At 52.7% G+C, this 15,793-nt stretch overlaps 1 protein-coding gene across 1 annotated transcript; it reads right to left on the reverse strand.

Moving 5' to 3' along the window:
• Positions 1-5,494: 5,494 nt before the first annotated feature.
• On the reverse strand, positions 5,495-10,168 carry Spc24 (SPC24 component of NDC80 kinetochore complex). Its single transcript, XM_021643836.2, has 5 exons — positions 9,970-10,168; positions 7,167-7,311; positions 6,794-6,898; positions 6,636-6,712; positions 5,495-5,689 (listed from the first exon to the last, which is right to left on the reverse strand). Exons 1-5 carry the CDS (start codon positions 10,127-10,129, stop codon positions 5,583-5,585), a joined length of 594 nt encoding a protein of 197 aa, XP_021499511.1. The 5' UTR covers positions 10,130-10,168; the 3' UTR covers positions 5,495-5,582.
• Between the last annotated feature and the right edge of the window lie 5,625 nt (positions 10,169-15,793).

The following is a 15,793-nucleotide window of genomic DNA, read 5'->3' on the forward strand; positions in this document are numbered from 1 at the left end:
TTGTTAAGTGGGTGCTGGAGTCTACTCTGCTCCGTAGCTGCTGAGCCCTGATGTCCTAAGGTGATGCATTTTCTGTTGGTTGTGTTTATTTGGTAGGTTTTTGGTTTTTTTGTGCCAGGATCTCACCATGTTGCCCAGGCTGACCTTGAAGTCAGAAACCCACCAGCCTCTACCCTCCTAGTGTTGGAATTAAAGGTGTGTATCTCTCACCTTGTCTTTACCTGTTAGGACAGAGACTGTATCTCAAACATCTGAGAGCACACTCAACAGAAAGCAAATCTTATCCCATCCGTCCCAGCCCTCTCCTGCTGAGCCCGCCCTCTCCTGCTGAGCCCGCCCCCTGCCCAACCAATCTTACACACACTTTCTTTTTTGGTGACCCACTGAATTTCGTGTGTGGGAGTTTACAGAGGTGAGGGACTGTTGCAGGGCAGTGGGCTCTTACCTGTGTGAACTCTGGAATCCACAAACATCTGCCTCCTGAATGCTGAGATTATGTGCCACCATGCCTGGCTAAAATTAAACATTTTAAAAGAAAAGAAATTTAAGGAACAAATGGGAGCCATAAGGCCACCCAGAGATAAGCAACTGAAGGCCTGTCCCTAACTTAGGAGCTCCCCCCGCCGGGGTGGGGGAGGAAGGCAGGGAGTGGGCAGGGATGAGTTGTTGGGCCTGGAGTTGGAAGGTCCAGGTGACCTGAGGGGTTTTGGAACTGGTGGCAGGAATGAGCTGCTGCAAGGAAACACCTTTAGGAAATCTTGCTGGAGCGGAGGGAGGAAAAGGACCTCAACCTATCTCCAACAGGAAATACTGCAATTGGGGGCGTGGGGGACACCAGGCTCCGACCCTGGCAACGCTGGGATTTTCTGTGTGCAAAAATCCTTGCGAAGCTTTGCCCAGTAGCCCACCTTCTGCCAGATTTTGGCGGGAGCGCTGCCCTGGCTTGTCATGCCCTCTGCATCCACAGGGTGGCACATCCGGCCTTCCACGCGCCCTTGTTTTGGGAAAGAGCCAACCTGCCTCTGGGAGAGAAAACTGGGCAGTGGCCTGGGAAGCCTGTAATGGTGCACAGGCCTTCAAAGCCTGCCTCACTGAGTCACGACGGCCGTGTGACAAACAGGGTGACGGAGCCTAGACTGTCTGGAATTTAACAGGCTGCAGAGCAGGAACGGGGCCGCCAAGGCTGCTGTGCACAGATGATGAGCTGACTGCTCTTGCTTTGTTCCCTTCTCAAGACAGGGTTTCTCTGTGTAGCCCTGGCTGTCCTGGAACTCACTCCATAGACAAGGCTGGACTCACACTTGAGACATGCCTGCCTCTGCCTCCCGAGTGCTGGGATTAAGGGCTTGTGCCACCAACACTCTGCTTCATGACAGATTTTTTTTTTTTTAATAGGATTCCTCTGTGTAGCCTTGGCTGTCCTGGAACTCACTCTGTAGACCACGATGGCCTCGAACCCACATAGATCCTCCTGCTGTGCCTCCCTGAGTGCTGGGACTAAAGGCTTGCGCCACCACCGCCCTGCTTCATGATGGACTTTCTGATGCCTGGCTTCAGGTTTTTTGCTTTGTGTTCAAGTCCATGCAAAGCCAAGAATACTCACCCATACTGTCATCCTGCCACTGCGACGGTGAGCAGTTCAGGAGTTCGAGATCATCCTCCACTACATAGTGGATGAGAGCTCAGCCTGGGGTCCGTGAGTCTTTCAAAAGCAAGCAGCTAACTCACCAACATGCACTGAAGGGCTGCTGTTTAACCCAGTGCTAGAGTGCCTGCCCTATAAGAACAGGAGGCCCCTGGGACAGGGTTCCCCTCCTCTGTCTTCCTGTCTTCTCTGCCTGCAGTTCTCTGGGCCCAGAATGGGGAACAATGAAAGACCTGGATGAGGACCCCAATATGTGCAGTAGCTATCCGATCCAGGGTGGGCAAGTGGTGGTGGCCTCAGTTCTGTATAGGACGAGGTGAATGGCAGGCAGAGCTGATTTCTGACACCAACTGCTGTTCCCCGCTGACTGCCAGCCTCCCCAGGCTGCCTTCCCTTCCAGCTCATAGTATCTCAAACCACAGCTGTCTGTGGTGAGCCAGCTTGGAGCCCCAAATTGAGTGAGCCCAAGCACACAGGATGGAGGCGGGGGGTGGGGGGAGGGGGGTGGGAGAGGGAGGTCGGGTGCTGCACTCTGCTGCGGGCATCCCCCAGCTGCAGTACCGTCCTCCTCCCCACTGCGGGTCTTCTGGGATTAGGTTCTCAGGCACTTCACTCCCTGGGAGCCCTCCCAGGGAAAGTTTCCCTAGACTTCTGTGCCTTGTCTGATACTCCTACGGCAACGGCTCCCAGCCCTGCAGGAGGGACTCCCTCCTTGTCTTGACCCTCCCTTTGGCCTGGCTGCCGCGGGGAAGGTGTGGAAGATTGGCTGCCTAATTGGCCGGTCACTCTCTGGGGACAGGCCATGGCAGTCTGGAAAATCTCCCCGCTGGACCACGGGCCCAGCGTGATCAAGGTGCCCTGCTGGCAGTCCTTTGCATCCTCCCAGCCTTGCTGCTGCCTCCACATCTTTAAGCTGAGTCACCCCTCACCTCCGCCCTCCCACCCTTGACCTCTGTGCTCATTGGACAGCCCCCTCCAGAGGCCTTTTAGAGCGCTGCCTCCCACAGCTTTTACCCCCTTTGATGACCTCATTCCTAGCTGGAGATTGAGAGTCCTCAAGAGCTCAGACACCTACCAGGTATGAAACCTGAGAGAAATCCCGGGCCCCACCTGGCTTTAGTTTCATTTCCCAGATAACCTACGGCCAGGTAGACTTCTAGCTCTGCCCCTTCAAAGTATTCTGAGAAAGTCTCATTGCTGCAGAATCACCGGGCGGGCCTTTCAGGCAGCGGGGACTGGGCGAGGTTGCGGCCAGTGGCATGGTGTGCGGCTAGCATATATGAAGGCCATCTAGCACCCCAAAAGCAATAGCATAAGGGCGGTGAGCACTTACCACACAAGCCTGGTGATCTGAGTATGGTCCCTGGAATCCTTAAAGGTGAGACCTGACCCCTTACCTTCACACGCATGCATGCACCCTGTGGCCTGCACCTCTCCCAACACACGGTAAAAAGGCTCCACTAGGTGCCAAGACCAAGATAATAGACTAGCCCCAACAACAGAGCAGGTCACAGGTGGAGGTTCAGTCCCAGTCATGTCCGTAACCCACAACTAATCCTGTGCCCCACCAGCCCAGCGCTTGAATCCTGAGACAGGTTCTTCAAATTTGGCCGCCCTGGGTTCAAATCTAGCTTCCTACTTAGTGAGCCTGCCTAGTGGAAACAGCTGACTACAGCTGAGCCCAGGCGCACAGGAAGGGTAGAAAGACTGAAGGGGCTGGCTACCCGGTGGGTGCTCTCTCCATGGTTAGCTGGAGGTGCCACGGCCCGTTAGCTGGCAGTGGAGCCTGGCGAATGGTTCAACAGCTGGACTTCATATAATTAACGTCTTGAACCTTGAGGGAAATGGCCAGGTGGAACTGTGCCTCTGTTTCTCTCATCTGTAAATTGGACACAGGATGGCACTGAGGCAAAGGCCATTCTGCTAGACTCCATCTGCAGCAACTTCAATGTTGCTCCTCTTTCTGGTCTTGAAAACGAGAGTTGCTGGCCCCTGGGCTGGCTGGTTGTTAGGACCAAGCCAGGCTGTGGGTAGGAGTTTGGGCAGGAGGCTGTGGCCTGGCCCTAGGATGTCCTGGGCAGCCAGCCAGTGCTGGGCAGTGACTCAGAGCCTAGGCATGCAGAGCTGGGCCTCTCCAGGGCCCTGGGCCACACTCCTCACTCACTGACCCCTGGAGCCAGCCCCTGGTGCCCCTGCAGTGAGGGCAACGAGATGGACACAGATCTCCCTGCTCCCAGAGGTTAGGGGTTCGAGCAGGCGGGCACTTGCACAGATCCCTCCTGCTCCCAGAGGTTAGGGGTTCGAGCAGGCGGGCACTTGTCTTCCAACACAAAGCAAAGCAGTTCCTTTCCACAGGGGCCAGGGCCAAGCCTCACTTGTGGTTCTTAGGTCTAAAAAAAAAAAAAAGACTTGTGTACCTTATGAGTGTTTTGCTTGTATTATATCTGTGCACTAGGTGTGTGTCTAGTGCCTGAAGAGGTCATCCAGCACCCTGAAGTGGCGTTATAGACATTCTTGAGCCATCCTGTGGGGGCTGGGAATCGAACCCAGGTTCCCTAGAAAAACAGCTAACTGTTGAGGGGCAAATATGGGCCCCAGTTTTGAATTCAGGCCACCAGACTTGAAGGCAAGCACCTTTAACCACGAGCCATCTCCCTAGTGCGCTAGCCTGCCTATTTGGCAGCCTGGAACCCCATGGCTGCTTTCTCCCTGAGGCAGGGCCTGCAGGTCAGCATGCTCAACCAGGAGAAAGCCTGGGCCGGGTGCATTCTCCATCCTGCACCCTGCCTCCCGTATCCACAGCAGTGACTCAGCCAGCAACGTGGACTGAAGCCAGTCCTCCAGACTGCAGCCTCCCCCCAGGGAATTCAGTGAGAGGGGCTCGGGGATGGCGCTGGGGGTCCTATGGTGTCGCCAAAAGCGAAGACACCCGACTGTCACCAGGTGAGATGGGGTGACCTGGCTCTGTATGTGGCTGAGCACAGCAGAGAGTCTTCCACTGAGCGGCTTGGCGTCAGAACAGGGAGGGGTGGACTGAGATGGCTGCCAGCAAGCGCTTATAACTTAAGTGTTATAAGGTTGGACCCTAAAGCTTGGGTAAATGGCCAGTGTGGCATCTGCATGCAAACTCAGCACCGGGTACGGGGAGATGGCAAGTCCTTGCCCCCAAGAGGGGCTGGAGAGTTGCTGCTTCGGCAGACGACCACAGTTTCCAGCACCCACGTGGCAGCTCCAGAGGAGTCCACAACTCTGGCCTCCTCAGGCACCAAGCATACTCACACACATGCCCACCAAGCAAGCAAAGAACCAACTCCAGCAAGTTGTTCTTGGACTTCACACAGCACCGTGCTGCACACACAACATTTAAAAGCTGTAATCAGGGGCTGGAGAGATGGCTCAGAGGACCTCTGGCTGCTCAGAACCATCTAGAATGAGATCTGGTGCCCTCTTCTGGCATGCAGGCACACATGCAGGCACAACATTGTATATTGTATATATAATAAACTTTAAAAAAATTAAAAAAAAAAAAAAAAAACCAACAACAAACCAAACCAAAACTGTAACAACGGGGCTGGAGAGCTGGCTCAGAGGTTAAGGGCACTCACTGGCTGTGCTTGCAGAGAGCCCAGGTTTGATTCCCAGCACCCACATGGCAGCTCACAACCACCCATAACTCAGTCTCAGGGGATGATACCTTCTTCTGACCTCCAACAGAACACATGGCTAATAGACAGACACATAGGCAAAACATTCATCAAGTCAAAATAATTTCTTTTAAATAGATAAAGTTCCAGGCCAGCCTGGGCTTCATGAGACACTGTCTCAAAGCAAGTAGATAAATCAATGAACTAATTTACAGACAGATATTTAATTTTAGAGTGATCCCTGCTGGGCTCCCTCAACCCCAATTCTGTGCAAGGCGTGGGGTCAAGCCTGGCTACCACGTGGTGTCCACGAGGCTCCAGAGGTAGTCGCTGATGAACTTCTGGGACAGCTGCGCACTGTCCAGGTGGATAGGCTGGGCCACGGTGGGGCCGTGGTGGACTGAGGGTGCAATGAAAGGAAAGTGTATGCAGTGCTCCCGGGAAAGCAGCCTTTTTGTCCAGATTCCGTGGTTTTGAGGTGACGCTCCTGGTCCAGCCACTAACCTCGAACTGTGCTGCTTCCTCCTACCTCAGCTTCCCAAGGGCTGGGGTCACACCAGGCTCACTTCCTCCTACACTCACCTATTTCTGTGGGTGTGTGGGTGTGTGGGTGCAGGCACACCACAGAGCGCCGGAGGCGCCCAGAGGACAACTGGTGTTCTCCTCCCAGCAGCGGGTCCAGGGATTGAATTCAGGTCATCAGGCTCCGTGGCATGTGTCCCTACTCACTGATCCACCCGGCCAGCTCCCTAATTTCTTTTTAATTAAAAATGCTTTTGCTGGGTGTGACGGCACACACCTACAGTTCCAGCACTGGAGAGACAGAGGGGGCGGTTCACCAAGGCCCTGAGGCCAGTCTGGAGAAGACTGGGTTCCAGGTCACCTCACTGTTGGGGTGGGACCCGCATGCTAAGCAAACATTCTACCGTATCTCTACCTCCTGTCTAAAGGACCCCCTCAAAAACTGAATGCTAATCTAGCGCGCAGAAAAACTGCATTTTCTTTACCCGTTCGCCTGTCGAAACCCTGAGTTTTGGATACAAGGACTGATATAGCATTATCTCTTTAAGAGCCCACTTTCCACTCTTTGGAGTACAGCCCCAGAAGTGGCCTTGCTGGAGCTTGTGTTTACTATTTCTTCTCTTTCTTTTGTTTTGTTTTAAGCCAGGGTTTTAAGCTCACTCTGTCAACCAGGCTAGCCTCACACTCCAGCGAGCACCCCTTGCTCTCCTTCAGAGGGCTGGGCTGGGCTGGGCATTGCGGCTGCTGCCTGCTTCCAGCACCTGAGGATGAGCCTGTTTCCCCAGCTACTCCACTCCAGCCCACATCCATCTCTCAAAGGATACTGCCCTTGATCATCCCTGGCTCGCATTCATAATCCCACTCTATTTTGCTAATTCGGTGATAGAGCTGAGCCACATACCTAGGAGAGGAGAGAGGACAGTTACCACAGCACTGAAGCCAGCACACCATAGGGCGGAGCGCCACAGCCTGCAGGACCCACACTGCAGAGGGGATGGTGATGGTGGTGTCCTCGTCCATTTCTCTCTCCTGCCGCTGGAGGTCCGCCTCCATCTCCCTGAGCTCCTGCAGCTCTGTGGTGAGCTGGGTGCAAGTCAGTTAAGGCCATGGCTCAGGAGGGATTAATGACGATCATCTTACCACACACCACCAGGCCAGAGCACCAAGTACTCGAGCATTTTCTTCAGTGTTATAGATGAAAGCCAGGACCTGACTAGGCCTGGGGTTAGGCCAGGGCCCTAGTACTGAGCCACACCCCCATCTGTCACTAGGGGGATCTAGGCAGGGGCTCTAGCACTGAGCTGCACCCAATCCAAGTGTACTCTGAGGGAGGCTGCTGGCACAGTTAAGGATATCAGAGCCTGGCCTGCACACAGGCATCCTCCTTGCTGGCCTTCTGGATCTCGACTTCCAGCTGCTGTAGCTCCGTGCCTCCCAGGCTTGTGCACTCCTTCAATTCAAGAAGGCTCCGAGCCACTTCCTCCTCCACAGCCAGGGTCTCTGCAACGGGACAGAAGCAGGTGCTCGTCATCCTGTCCTTGGTCCAGGACCCTGAAGAGGTGCTGTGTGCCTAGTCAAAATTGTGCTCCCCACCTCACCAGCTTCTGAGCCGCTGAATCTGACCCCCCAGAATCTGGGCAGTGTTCCTGCTTCGTCGGAACACGCGAGATACTGAGGACAACGATATGCACCTGTAATCATTCCTCAGGAGGACGCCGAGTTCTACACTGGCCTGGGTTAACCTCAGAGACCCTATGCCAAAACAAACATAAAGTCAAGCGACCACGAGGTGAGACGCCAACAAGCCCGATGAACTGAGTTCTAGCCCTGGGACCCACTCGTTGTAGGGACAGAGGTGACCCCCGGTTGTCCGCCATGCTCATCAGTGTGGCGCTGGGGATAGAAGGCAGGACTCTCTGTGTGCCAGGCCAGCACTTGGCATGCTTTGGAGAGCCTCCTGTAGCTCAGGCTGGCCTCCTAGCTCCCACAGCAGCCTCTTTTACATAACTGTTTCTTCTTTTTGGGGAGGGGGTGTTGAGTGATGGGACAAGGATCTCACTCTGATGTCCAGGTTGACCACAAACTCGTGGGCTCAAAAAATCCTTGTCTTATCCTCTCAATTTGCTCTACAACAGGTCACAATGTGTGGACATGGAGTTACTTAATTAGCTTATGGTTCTGAGCTTGAATTTAGGGACTCACACTCCCTAGGCAAATACTCCACTACCTAGCTACATCATAAAACAAAAAAACTTGTGTGGGGTGTGTGTGGGGGAGACCTGGGTGAGGCTGTCACAGGTTTCTCTGGCCAGACACGCCACATAACTAAGGTTGGCCTTGAATTCTCAGCAAGCCTCCTGTTCTAGTCTCTCTCTCTTTCTGTAAAGATTTATTTATTCATTTCTTATTTAATGTTATTTTATGCGCATTAATGTTAAGGTGTCAGATCCCTTGGAATTGGGCATTACAGGCAGTTGTTTGATGCCATATGGGTGCTGGGAATTGAACCCAGGTCCTTTGGAAGAGCAGGCAGTGCTTTTAACCACTGAGCCATCTCTCCAACCCTCTATTTTTGCCTGCATGTACACCTGCACATCAGAAGAGGGCACCAGATCTCGTTATAGGCTATGAGGCGCCATGTGGTTGCTGGGAAATTGAAGAACAGGCAGTGCTCTTCACCTCTGAGCCATTTCTTGAGCTCTTGTTCTAGTCTCTCAGATTGTAAGAGGACATGTTCAAGCCACCAATGACCCACTCAAATAAGAAACAGCATGTTTGTGTGTGGAGGCTGGGGGACCACCTTCAGGAGCCTGCTCTCCCGTCACTGCCTGGCTTCTAGGCATCGAGCTTCAACTGCCAGGCTTGGTGGCGAGCGCCTTCACCCGCTGAGACATTTTGCCGGCTCTCAGATCTCTGACCTCATTATTACTGTCTGCTCCCAAGGCCTCCCAATCACACGCGCGCTCTCTGAGCTGGAGTCCTAGCAGCTTGTTTTATTTTGGTCTTTGGACACAGGGTCTCATGTACATCAGGCTGGCTTTGAACTCCTTCTGACCTTAGATTCCTGGCCCTCCTGCCTGTCTCTGGAACACTGGTTTCATAGGCCCATACTGCCATGCCATGCCTGTTTAGTGCAAGTCTGGGCATGAAACCCAGGGCTCCATGCATGCCAGGCAAATGGACCGACCACCAACTGAACCACAGCCATTGCCCCTCTGTTGCTTTGGTGTTCAAAAGCTCACTTTAGTTGAATTTTTGTTATATTACTCCTTTTTTTCTTTTGTTTGTTGAGACAGGGTTTCTCTGTGTAGCCTTGGCGGTCCTGGAACTTGTTCTATAGACCAGGGTGGCCTTGAACTCAGAGATCTGCCTGTCTCTGCCTCCCTGAGTGCTGGGATTACAGGTGTGCGCCACTGCACCCGGCATTTTATTATTTCTAAACTATACGTGTGTGCCTGGTGCCCAAGGACACCACAAGTTCCAGGTGGTTGTGAACTGCCTGGCGTGGGCGCTGGGAAACGAACTCGGGTTTTCTGGAAGAACACAGTTCTCTAACTGCTGGGTCTCCAGCCCCACCAAAAGCTCACCCAAACTCTCAAAGCACTCAGGCACTTGGCCCTCTCCGCTCAGCTGTTTTCTCTGGCACTGGCTAAACGCTTCGTTTATGCTTCTGTTCCTGGTAGTTCCTTGCGAGCAGGGATCTGGCCAGCATCTCTCCAGCTCTCTTGAACTTCGGCTGTTGTTTGTAAGTGTCCTACATACACTTTGGGTTCCCCTGTGTTCCAGCCGTTGGGACTTGTGTGTAGCCCTGCGTGGCCTGGAATTTGCTATACAGACCAGAACTGTATGTGTTCTTTGGTGCTGAACCACCTCTCTCTAGCCCTTCACATCACGTTTTAACTTTACGTATTTATTTATTGGAGACGGGGGTCCTGTGTAGCCCTGGCCGTCCTGGAACTCGCTCTGTAGACCAGGCCTGCCTCCGCCTTCTAAGATGGAGTCACTCCGTTCACGGAGAGGCAGGCATCGTGAGCTCTGACACTCATCTCTACGCCTCTGGGCGACAGCCATAGTCAGATGGGGAAACGGAGGCCCACGGGGTGCCCAGCTCCCACCGAGAAGTCCCCCGGGGCTGGCGCGCAGGGGCCCCGCCCTCACCGCGAAGCTGCTGGTCGGCGCCGTCCTGCGTCTCCAGCAGCCGCTCCACCATCTGCTCGTGGCGCCCGAGCACTTTCCGCTGCTGCGTCTCGGCGCGGTTGGCACCCAGCAGGTTCAGCAGCCAGAAGCTCACGTCCTCCATATCACGGAAAGCCTCCATGGCTGACCGTCCCGCGTCCGAACCCGCGCAAATTTGTCTCTTCGCGGTTCCCGCCCCCTTCCCGGAGAGCCTCACTCTCATTGGATCGTCCCTACGTCCGTCTTATGCGGGACTCAATCAGGGAGGGGAGGGGGGCGTGTCGGAATGAGCGGCCATTTTGTGTAGAACCTGTGCTAAATTTCTTCTGTCACTCATGTCTGATGACCAATCAGAGTAGGGAGGGCGTGTCAGGAGTGGCCAATCCGCGCCACATCTGGTACGCATGCGTAACTTCTTCTACCCAGGGAGAGCCCTCTTCCTGAAGATCTGTTGCACATGCTTAGGTTTGAAAGCTATGAGGCCCTGGAGACGGCTAGACGCCGTTGATTGCGGGCAGGGCGTTAGGGGCGAAGCAGTGGATCGCCTATTATTTATTTTTGCTTGAGGTTTTTGTTTTGTTTTAAGTTTATTTTAGAAATCTATCCAACTATACATAAAATCGAGATTTAGTAGTTTTTCTTTTGGGGGGTTTATGGGATGGCGAGTGGGCTGGTGAGGCTTACTGTGTAGGCCTGGCTTTCCTGGAGCTCATGACTCCTGCTGCTGTGTTTTTCAGATGTTAAATAGGGGCCTGGTGTGGCTAGTGTGCACTTCCAATCCCAGCACCCGGGAGGCAGAGGCGGGCAGTGAGTTTGAGGCCTGCCTCATCTACAAATAGAGCTCCAGGTCAGCCAGGATTATATAGAGACCTTGTCTCAAACAGACAAATCAACGAATAAAATGTTTAAGTCGGAGTCTGGGATGTATCCCAGTACTCAGGTGATGGGAACAAGAGGATTTGGGTGAAGTCCGGGCCCCACTGGGCAGCAGGCTGAAGCCCTGTCCCAACAGCAAGAGCAACAAACCCCTAAGTTGGGCATGGTGGTTCCTCCCTGTAACCTCAGGACTCAGAGGCTAAGGGAAAGGGATTGCCATTCATGGGAGTCCAGCCCCTCCTTCAGAATGAGTTCCAGACCTGCCTGAACTACAAAGTGAACCCTGGCCTTAAATATCTGTACCAGAGACACATGCCCTGACCCCATAAGCTGGTCTCTGGCCTGCACTCGCCCATGCACCCTGAACTAATAAGAAAGAGAATCTTTTCAAAACCTGAAGCAATCAAGCCAAAAGAGAAAGAAAAAGTAGTGATGGGAGGGCAGTGGGCAGTCTGATTGTCCGGATGTGAGCTGGGCCCCTGAGCTCTCACAGTAGAAACTGCTCCATCTCCACCTGGCAGCTGTGTGACTCTGTCAGGCCAACCCACCCTCTTTGGGCCTCACTCAGTAAATTGCATAACAGTGCAGGGTTTGAAAGGAAGGGAGCCCAGGCCTCGGGTCAGTGGGAGAATGCTTGCCCAGCACACAGGTGACCTGAGTTAAGGCCCTGGGGGTGGGGCCCAGGGTTCAGTTTCCAGCTGTGCAGCCTGTGCCAGTGACCTTGGCAGGCTCCTACCAGATCTTTCTAAACCCTGGGGCTAAAGATAGCCTGTTCTTATCAGCAGGGGAGGGGCGGGAGGTAACTACTAGGATTGAGCAAGAGGCCCCAACTGACATAAATGCCCCTGGCCAAAAGTGCCACCCACCTCCCATCACGGCCACGGCCAGAGCTTCTGTCCAAAAAGAGGCACACACCTCAAAAGACCTAGAAAGTGAAGCGCTGGTTACTGGAGAGACAGACGGGCAGGCGCTGCTGAGCCGGCAGAATGTCGAGGCAGGACTGGAGACAGTGCAGGTGCCCTAACAAAAATAGCAGTGCGGGGCCAGGACTCGGAGAACCGCAGGGTGCTTGCCTAGCACACAGGGAGGCCAGGAGCCGTGGGCTCAGCCCCCAGCACTGGGTAAAAGCAGGTTCGGGTGCTGCCTTCATCCCAGCCCTCTGAGGTGGAGGTACCACAGAGGCTGAAGATCAGCCTCAGCTGCCAAGTGAGTTGAAGCCAACCCGGGCTAGGGGTATCAGGTGGTTTGCCAGCCTCGGTAGCACACCTGTATTTAATCTCAGCTAGGAAACACAGGCAGGCAGAGCTCTGAGTTCAAGGCAAGCCTGGGTTACACTGGGGTTACACAGTGAGACCCTGTTTCAGAAAAAAAAACAAAAACAAAACTAATACAGTGTAAAACAACAAAGCAGAACAAAGAGGGCTGGAAAGATGGCTCAGCAGTTAGGAGCATTTCTGTTCAATCATGAGGTCTGGGGTTCAAATCTCAGTTCCCATGTTGGGTGATTTACAAACACTTGTAATTCCAGCTCCAAGGAATCCAGTGCCCTCTTCGGACCTCCTCAGAGACCTACCTGCACAGCAGAGAAATACAAAGACACACACACACACCCATAGGAAAGAATCTTTAAGAGACACCAGCAACTGCACAAGGGCCAAGAAGAGGTTCAGTGCTGCTGTGCAAGCAGGAGGACTCAAGTGCAAATCTCCAACGCCGCATTAAATTCAGGCGGAGCAGACACGTTAGCCTTTAGTCCCAGCACTTGGAGGGCAGGGGCAGTTGGATCTCTGTGAGTTTGAGGCCAGCTTGAGCTCTAGGACAGCCAGAATTACAGAGAGACTCTGTCTCAATCAGTTAATCAATCAATCAATCAATCAATAATCCAGGTGAAAAGCACGGGCCTGCACCCCGAGTGCCAGACGCTGGGCGGAAGGAGCAGCTTCCTGTGGCTGTTTGCTAATCCAGTTGAGAGGAAGAGGGAGCTTCTGGCTCTGTGGGAGACCAGGTCTCAAGACACAAGGCAGCGAAGTGGATGAAAGAAACACCTGTGCAAACACCTGGGTCAACCTCTAAGGCACACCTGCACACATACACACACACACACACACACACACACACACACACACACACGGGCACCCATTACTACATTCAGTGGAGGTCCTTAGGTGCCTCGGCCTCCGAGGCTGGGGCTAGGGTATGGGGCTAGTGTTCTGTGGGCACAGAGTTTCGGTTTTGCAAGATGAATACTTTCGGAGGTGATTACACAACAGTGAATGAGCTAACTGCCCCTGAACTAGGTACTTCAAAATGGGGAAGGTAATGGAACCGGGGCTTGGGGCAGAGCCCAGAGTTAGCTTGTGTGAAGCCCCGTGGGCCACTCTCAGCACCCAAAAAAAAAAAAAAAAAAAAAGAAAGAAAAAGAAAAAAGAAAAAGAAATGAAATGGTAAATTTAATGATATGTAAATTTTACCCAAATATATATATGTGGATTTTTCCACCTCATAACAATTTTGTGAGCTAGAGAGATGGCTCAGTGGTTAAGAGCCCTAGTTGCTCTTGAGGACCCAGGTTCAACACCCAGCCCACAAATGCCTGCAGCTCCAGTTCCAAGGGGGTCTGAGGGCAAACATGGGGCACAGGAAACTGAATAAATCTTAAAAAGTTTTAGCGAATTGTGTGCTGGTGCAGATCTATAGTCCCAGCACACAGAAGTGGGGATAGTTCAAGGTCATCCTGGAGGATGTGATAAAGTTTGAAGCGTCTCCCAGCCGCCTAAAACTGTCTGAAAATGAGCGGGGCTCTGGTGAGGGCTCCTTGGCTAGCCGAGGGCTTGCCTAGCGTGCTCAAAGCCCCGGGTTACATCCTCAGGGAACAAAACTGGTGTGGAGGCGCCTGCCTGCCATCCCAGCACCTGGTAGAGGGAAGCAGGGTCAGCAGTTCAAGGTTATCCTTGCTATGTAGTGAATCTGGGGTAGAGTGGGTTACATGAGACCTCAAAAACAAAACACCACCACCATCACCACCACCACCACCACCACCACCACCACCACCACCATCACCACACCACCACCACCACCATCACCACACCACCACCACCACCATCACCACACCACCACCACCAGCATCACCACCACCATCACCACCATCACCACCACCATCACCATCACCACCACCATCACCATCACCACCACCATCACCACCACCACCAGCATCACCACCATCACCACCACCACCAGCATCACCACCATCACCACCACCACCATAAGTCATGTGTGGAAACAGATGCTTCGAACTTCTGATTCTTTTTTTTTTTTTAATCTTGGAATATTTTTACATAAAAAGTGTCTTGGGCATAACACTAACACACGATTTATTGATATTTTTGTTGTTTTGTTCTGTGTTTTGTTGTTTTTTTCAGACAGGGTCCCATATTGCTCAGACTTGCCTGGAACTCAGGTATGGGAGGGATGATCTGAATTTCAAAGACGCGTGTTGGGCTTACGGGTGCATGCCACCGCGGCCGGCTCAGATCTAGTTTTGTCTTTTATCTATCGATTTACGTGTGGGTGTGTATGTGAGTAGGCTAGAGGACAACCTCAGGAGCCATCCTTAGGAAAGCTGTCCGCCTTCTCTCAGACAGGGTCTCTCCTTGGTGTCCGCCTTCTCTCAGACAGGGTCTCTCCTTGGCCTGGAACTTGCCACTCAGGCTATATCCTCTGTATGTAGAGGCCGGGGATTCTCCTGTTTCTGCTTCTTGTTCAGGAGATGGAGCCCAGGCCTCAGGCTTGTGACCTCTTACTGAATGAGCATGCTCCAGTTCTTGGAGTCATTTCTTTTTTAGATATTATTATTATTATAGTGGCTATTTCTTTCCCTTTTCAAGACAGAGTTTCTCAGTGTAGCCTTGGCTGTTCCGGAACTCACTGTGTAGCCAGGCTGGCCTGCAACTCACAGAGATCTGCCTGCCTCTGTCTTGGCCTCCCTTGGCTGGGACTAAACGCATGGGCCATTGCAGCAGGTATGGTGGATGGTGGCATGCACCTGTAAGCCCAGCACTCAGGAGGCAGAGGCAGGTCAATTCCAGCCTGCTCTACAGAGTGACTCCAGGACAGCCAAGGCTACTCAGAGAAACCTTGTCTTGAAAAAAATAAGCAAGCAAGCAAACAAACAAAAAAACACCAAAAAAAGGCATGGACCATCATGCCTGGCTATTATTGATTTTTTAAAAGATTCATTTATTTATGTATATGAGCACTCTATTTGCATATATGCCTGCATGACAGAAGAGAACATCAGACTGAAGAGATCTCATTATAGATGGTTGTGAGCCATCATGTGGATGCTGAGAATTGAACTCAGGACCTTTGGAAGAACAACCTGTGTTCTTAACCTCTGAGCTCTCATCATTATCATTATTATTTTAAGTTAAATTTATTTTTTATAATTTATTCACTTTACATCCCCTCCCAGTCCCATCCTCCCTCCCTCTTCCTCCCCTCTTCTCCACCCCTATTTCTCAGAAAGGGGGAGCTCTTCTCTCCTACCTTCTGACCTTAGCCTATCAAGTCTCATTAGAAGTATTTACATTGTCTTCCTCTGTGGCCTGGCAATGCCCCCGCCCCCAGGGGGAAGTGATCCAAGGGCAGGTAACAGAGTCTATGTCAGAGACAGCTCCTGCTCCCCTTACTAGGGAACCCACATGGAGACTGAGCTGCCTATGGGCTACATTTGAGCAGGGGGATCTAGGTCTTCTTCATACATGGTCCTTGGTTGGTGCATCAGTCTCCGCAGGACCCCACAGACGCAGATTTATTGGCTCTGTTGGTCTCCTTGTGGAGCTCCTGTCTGCTGTGGGTCCTTCTATTGCTCCACTCTTTCCTACAACTCCCTGCACTCTGCCCAAAGTTTGGCTGTGAGTCTTAGCCATTA

Source organism: Meriones unguiculatus, chromosome 1 (assembly GCF_030254825.1).
Source record: "Meriones unguiculatus strain TT.TT164.6M chromosome 1, Bangor_MerUng_6.1, whole genome shotgun sequence".
NCBI lineage: Eukaryota > Metazoa > Chordata > Mammalia > Rodentia > Muridae > Meriones > Meriones unguiculatus.

Excerpts from the sequence above, each read along its gene's own strand:
- Spc24 (XM_021643836.2), bottom strand. The coding sequence starts at position 10,129 with ATGGAGGCTTTCCGTGATATGGAGGACGTGAGCTTCTGGCTGCTGAAC. Across the intron at positions 7,312-9,969 it reads CGCCGACCAGCAGCTTCGCG|AGACCCTGGCTGTGGAGGAG; the intron begins GTGAGGGCGGGG and ends GTCCCGTTGCAG. Across the intron at positions 6,899-7,166 it reads TGTGTGCAGGCCAGGCTCTG|CCAGCTCACCACAGAGCTGC; the intron begins ATATCCTTAACT and ends ACTGACTTGCAC.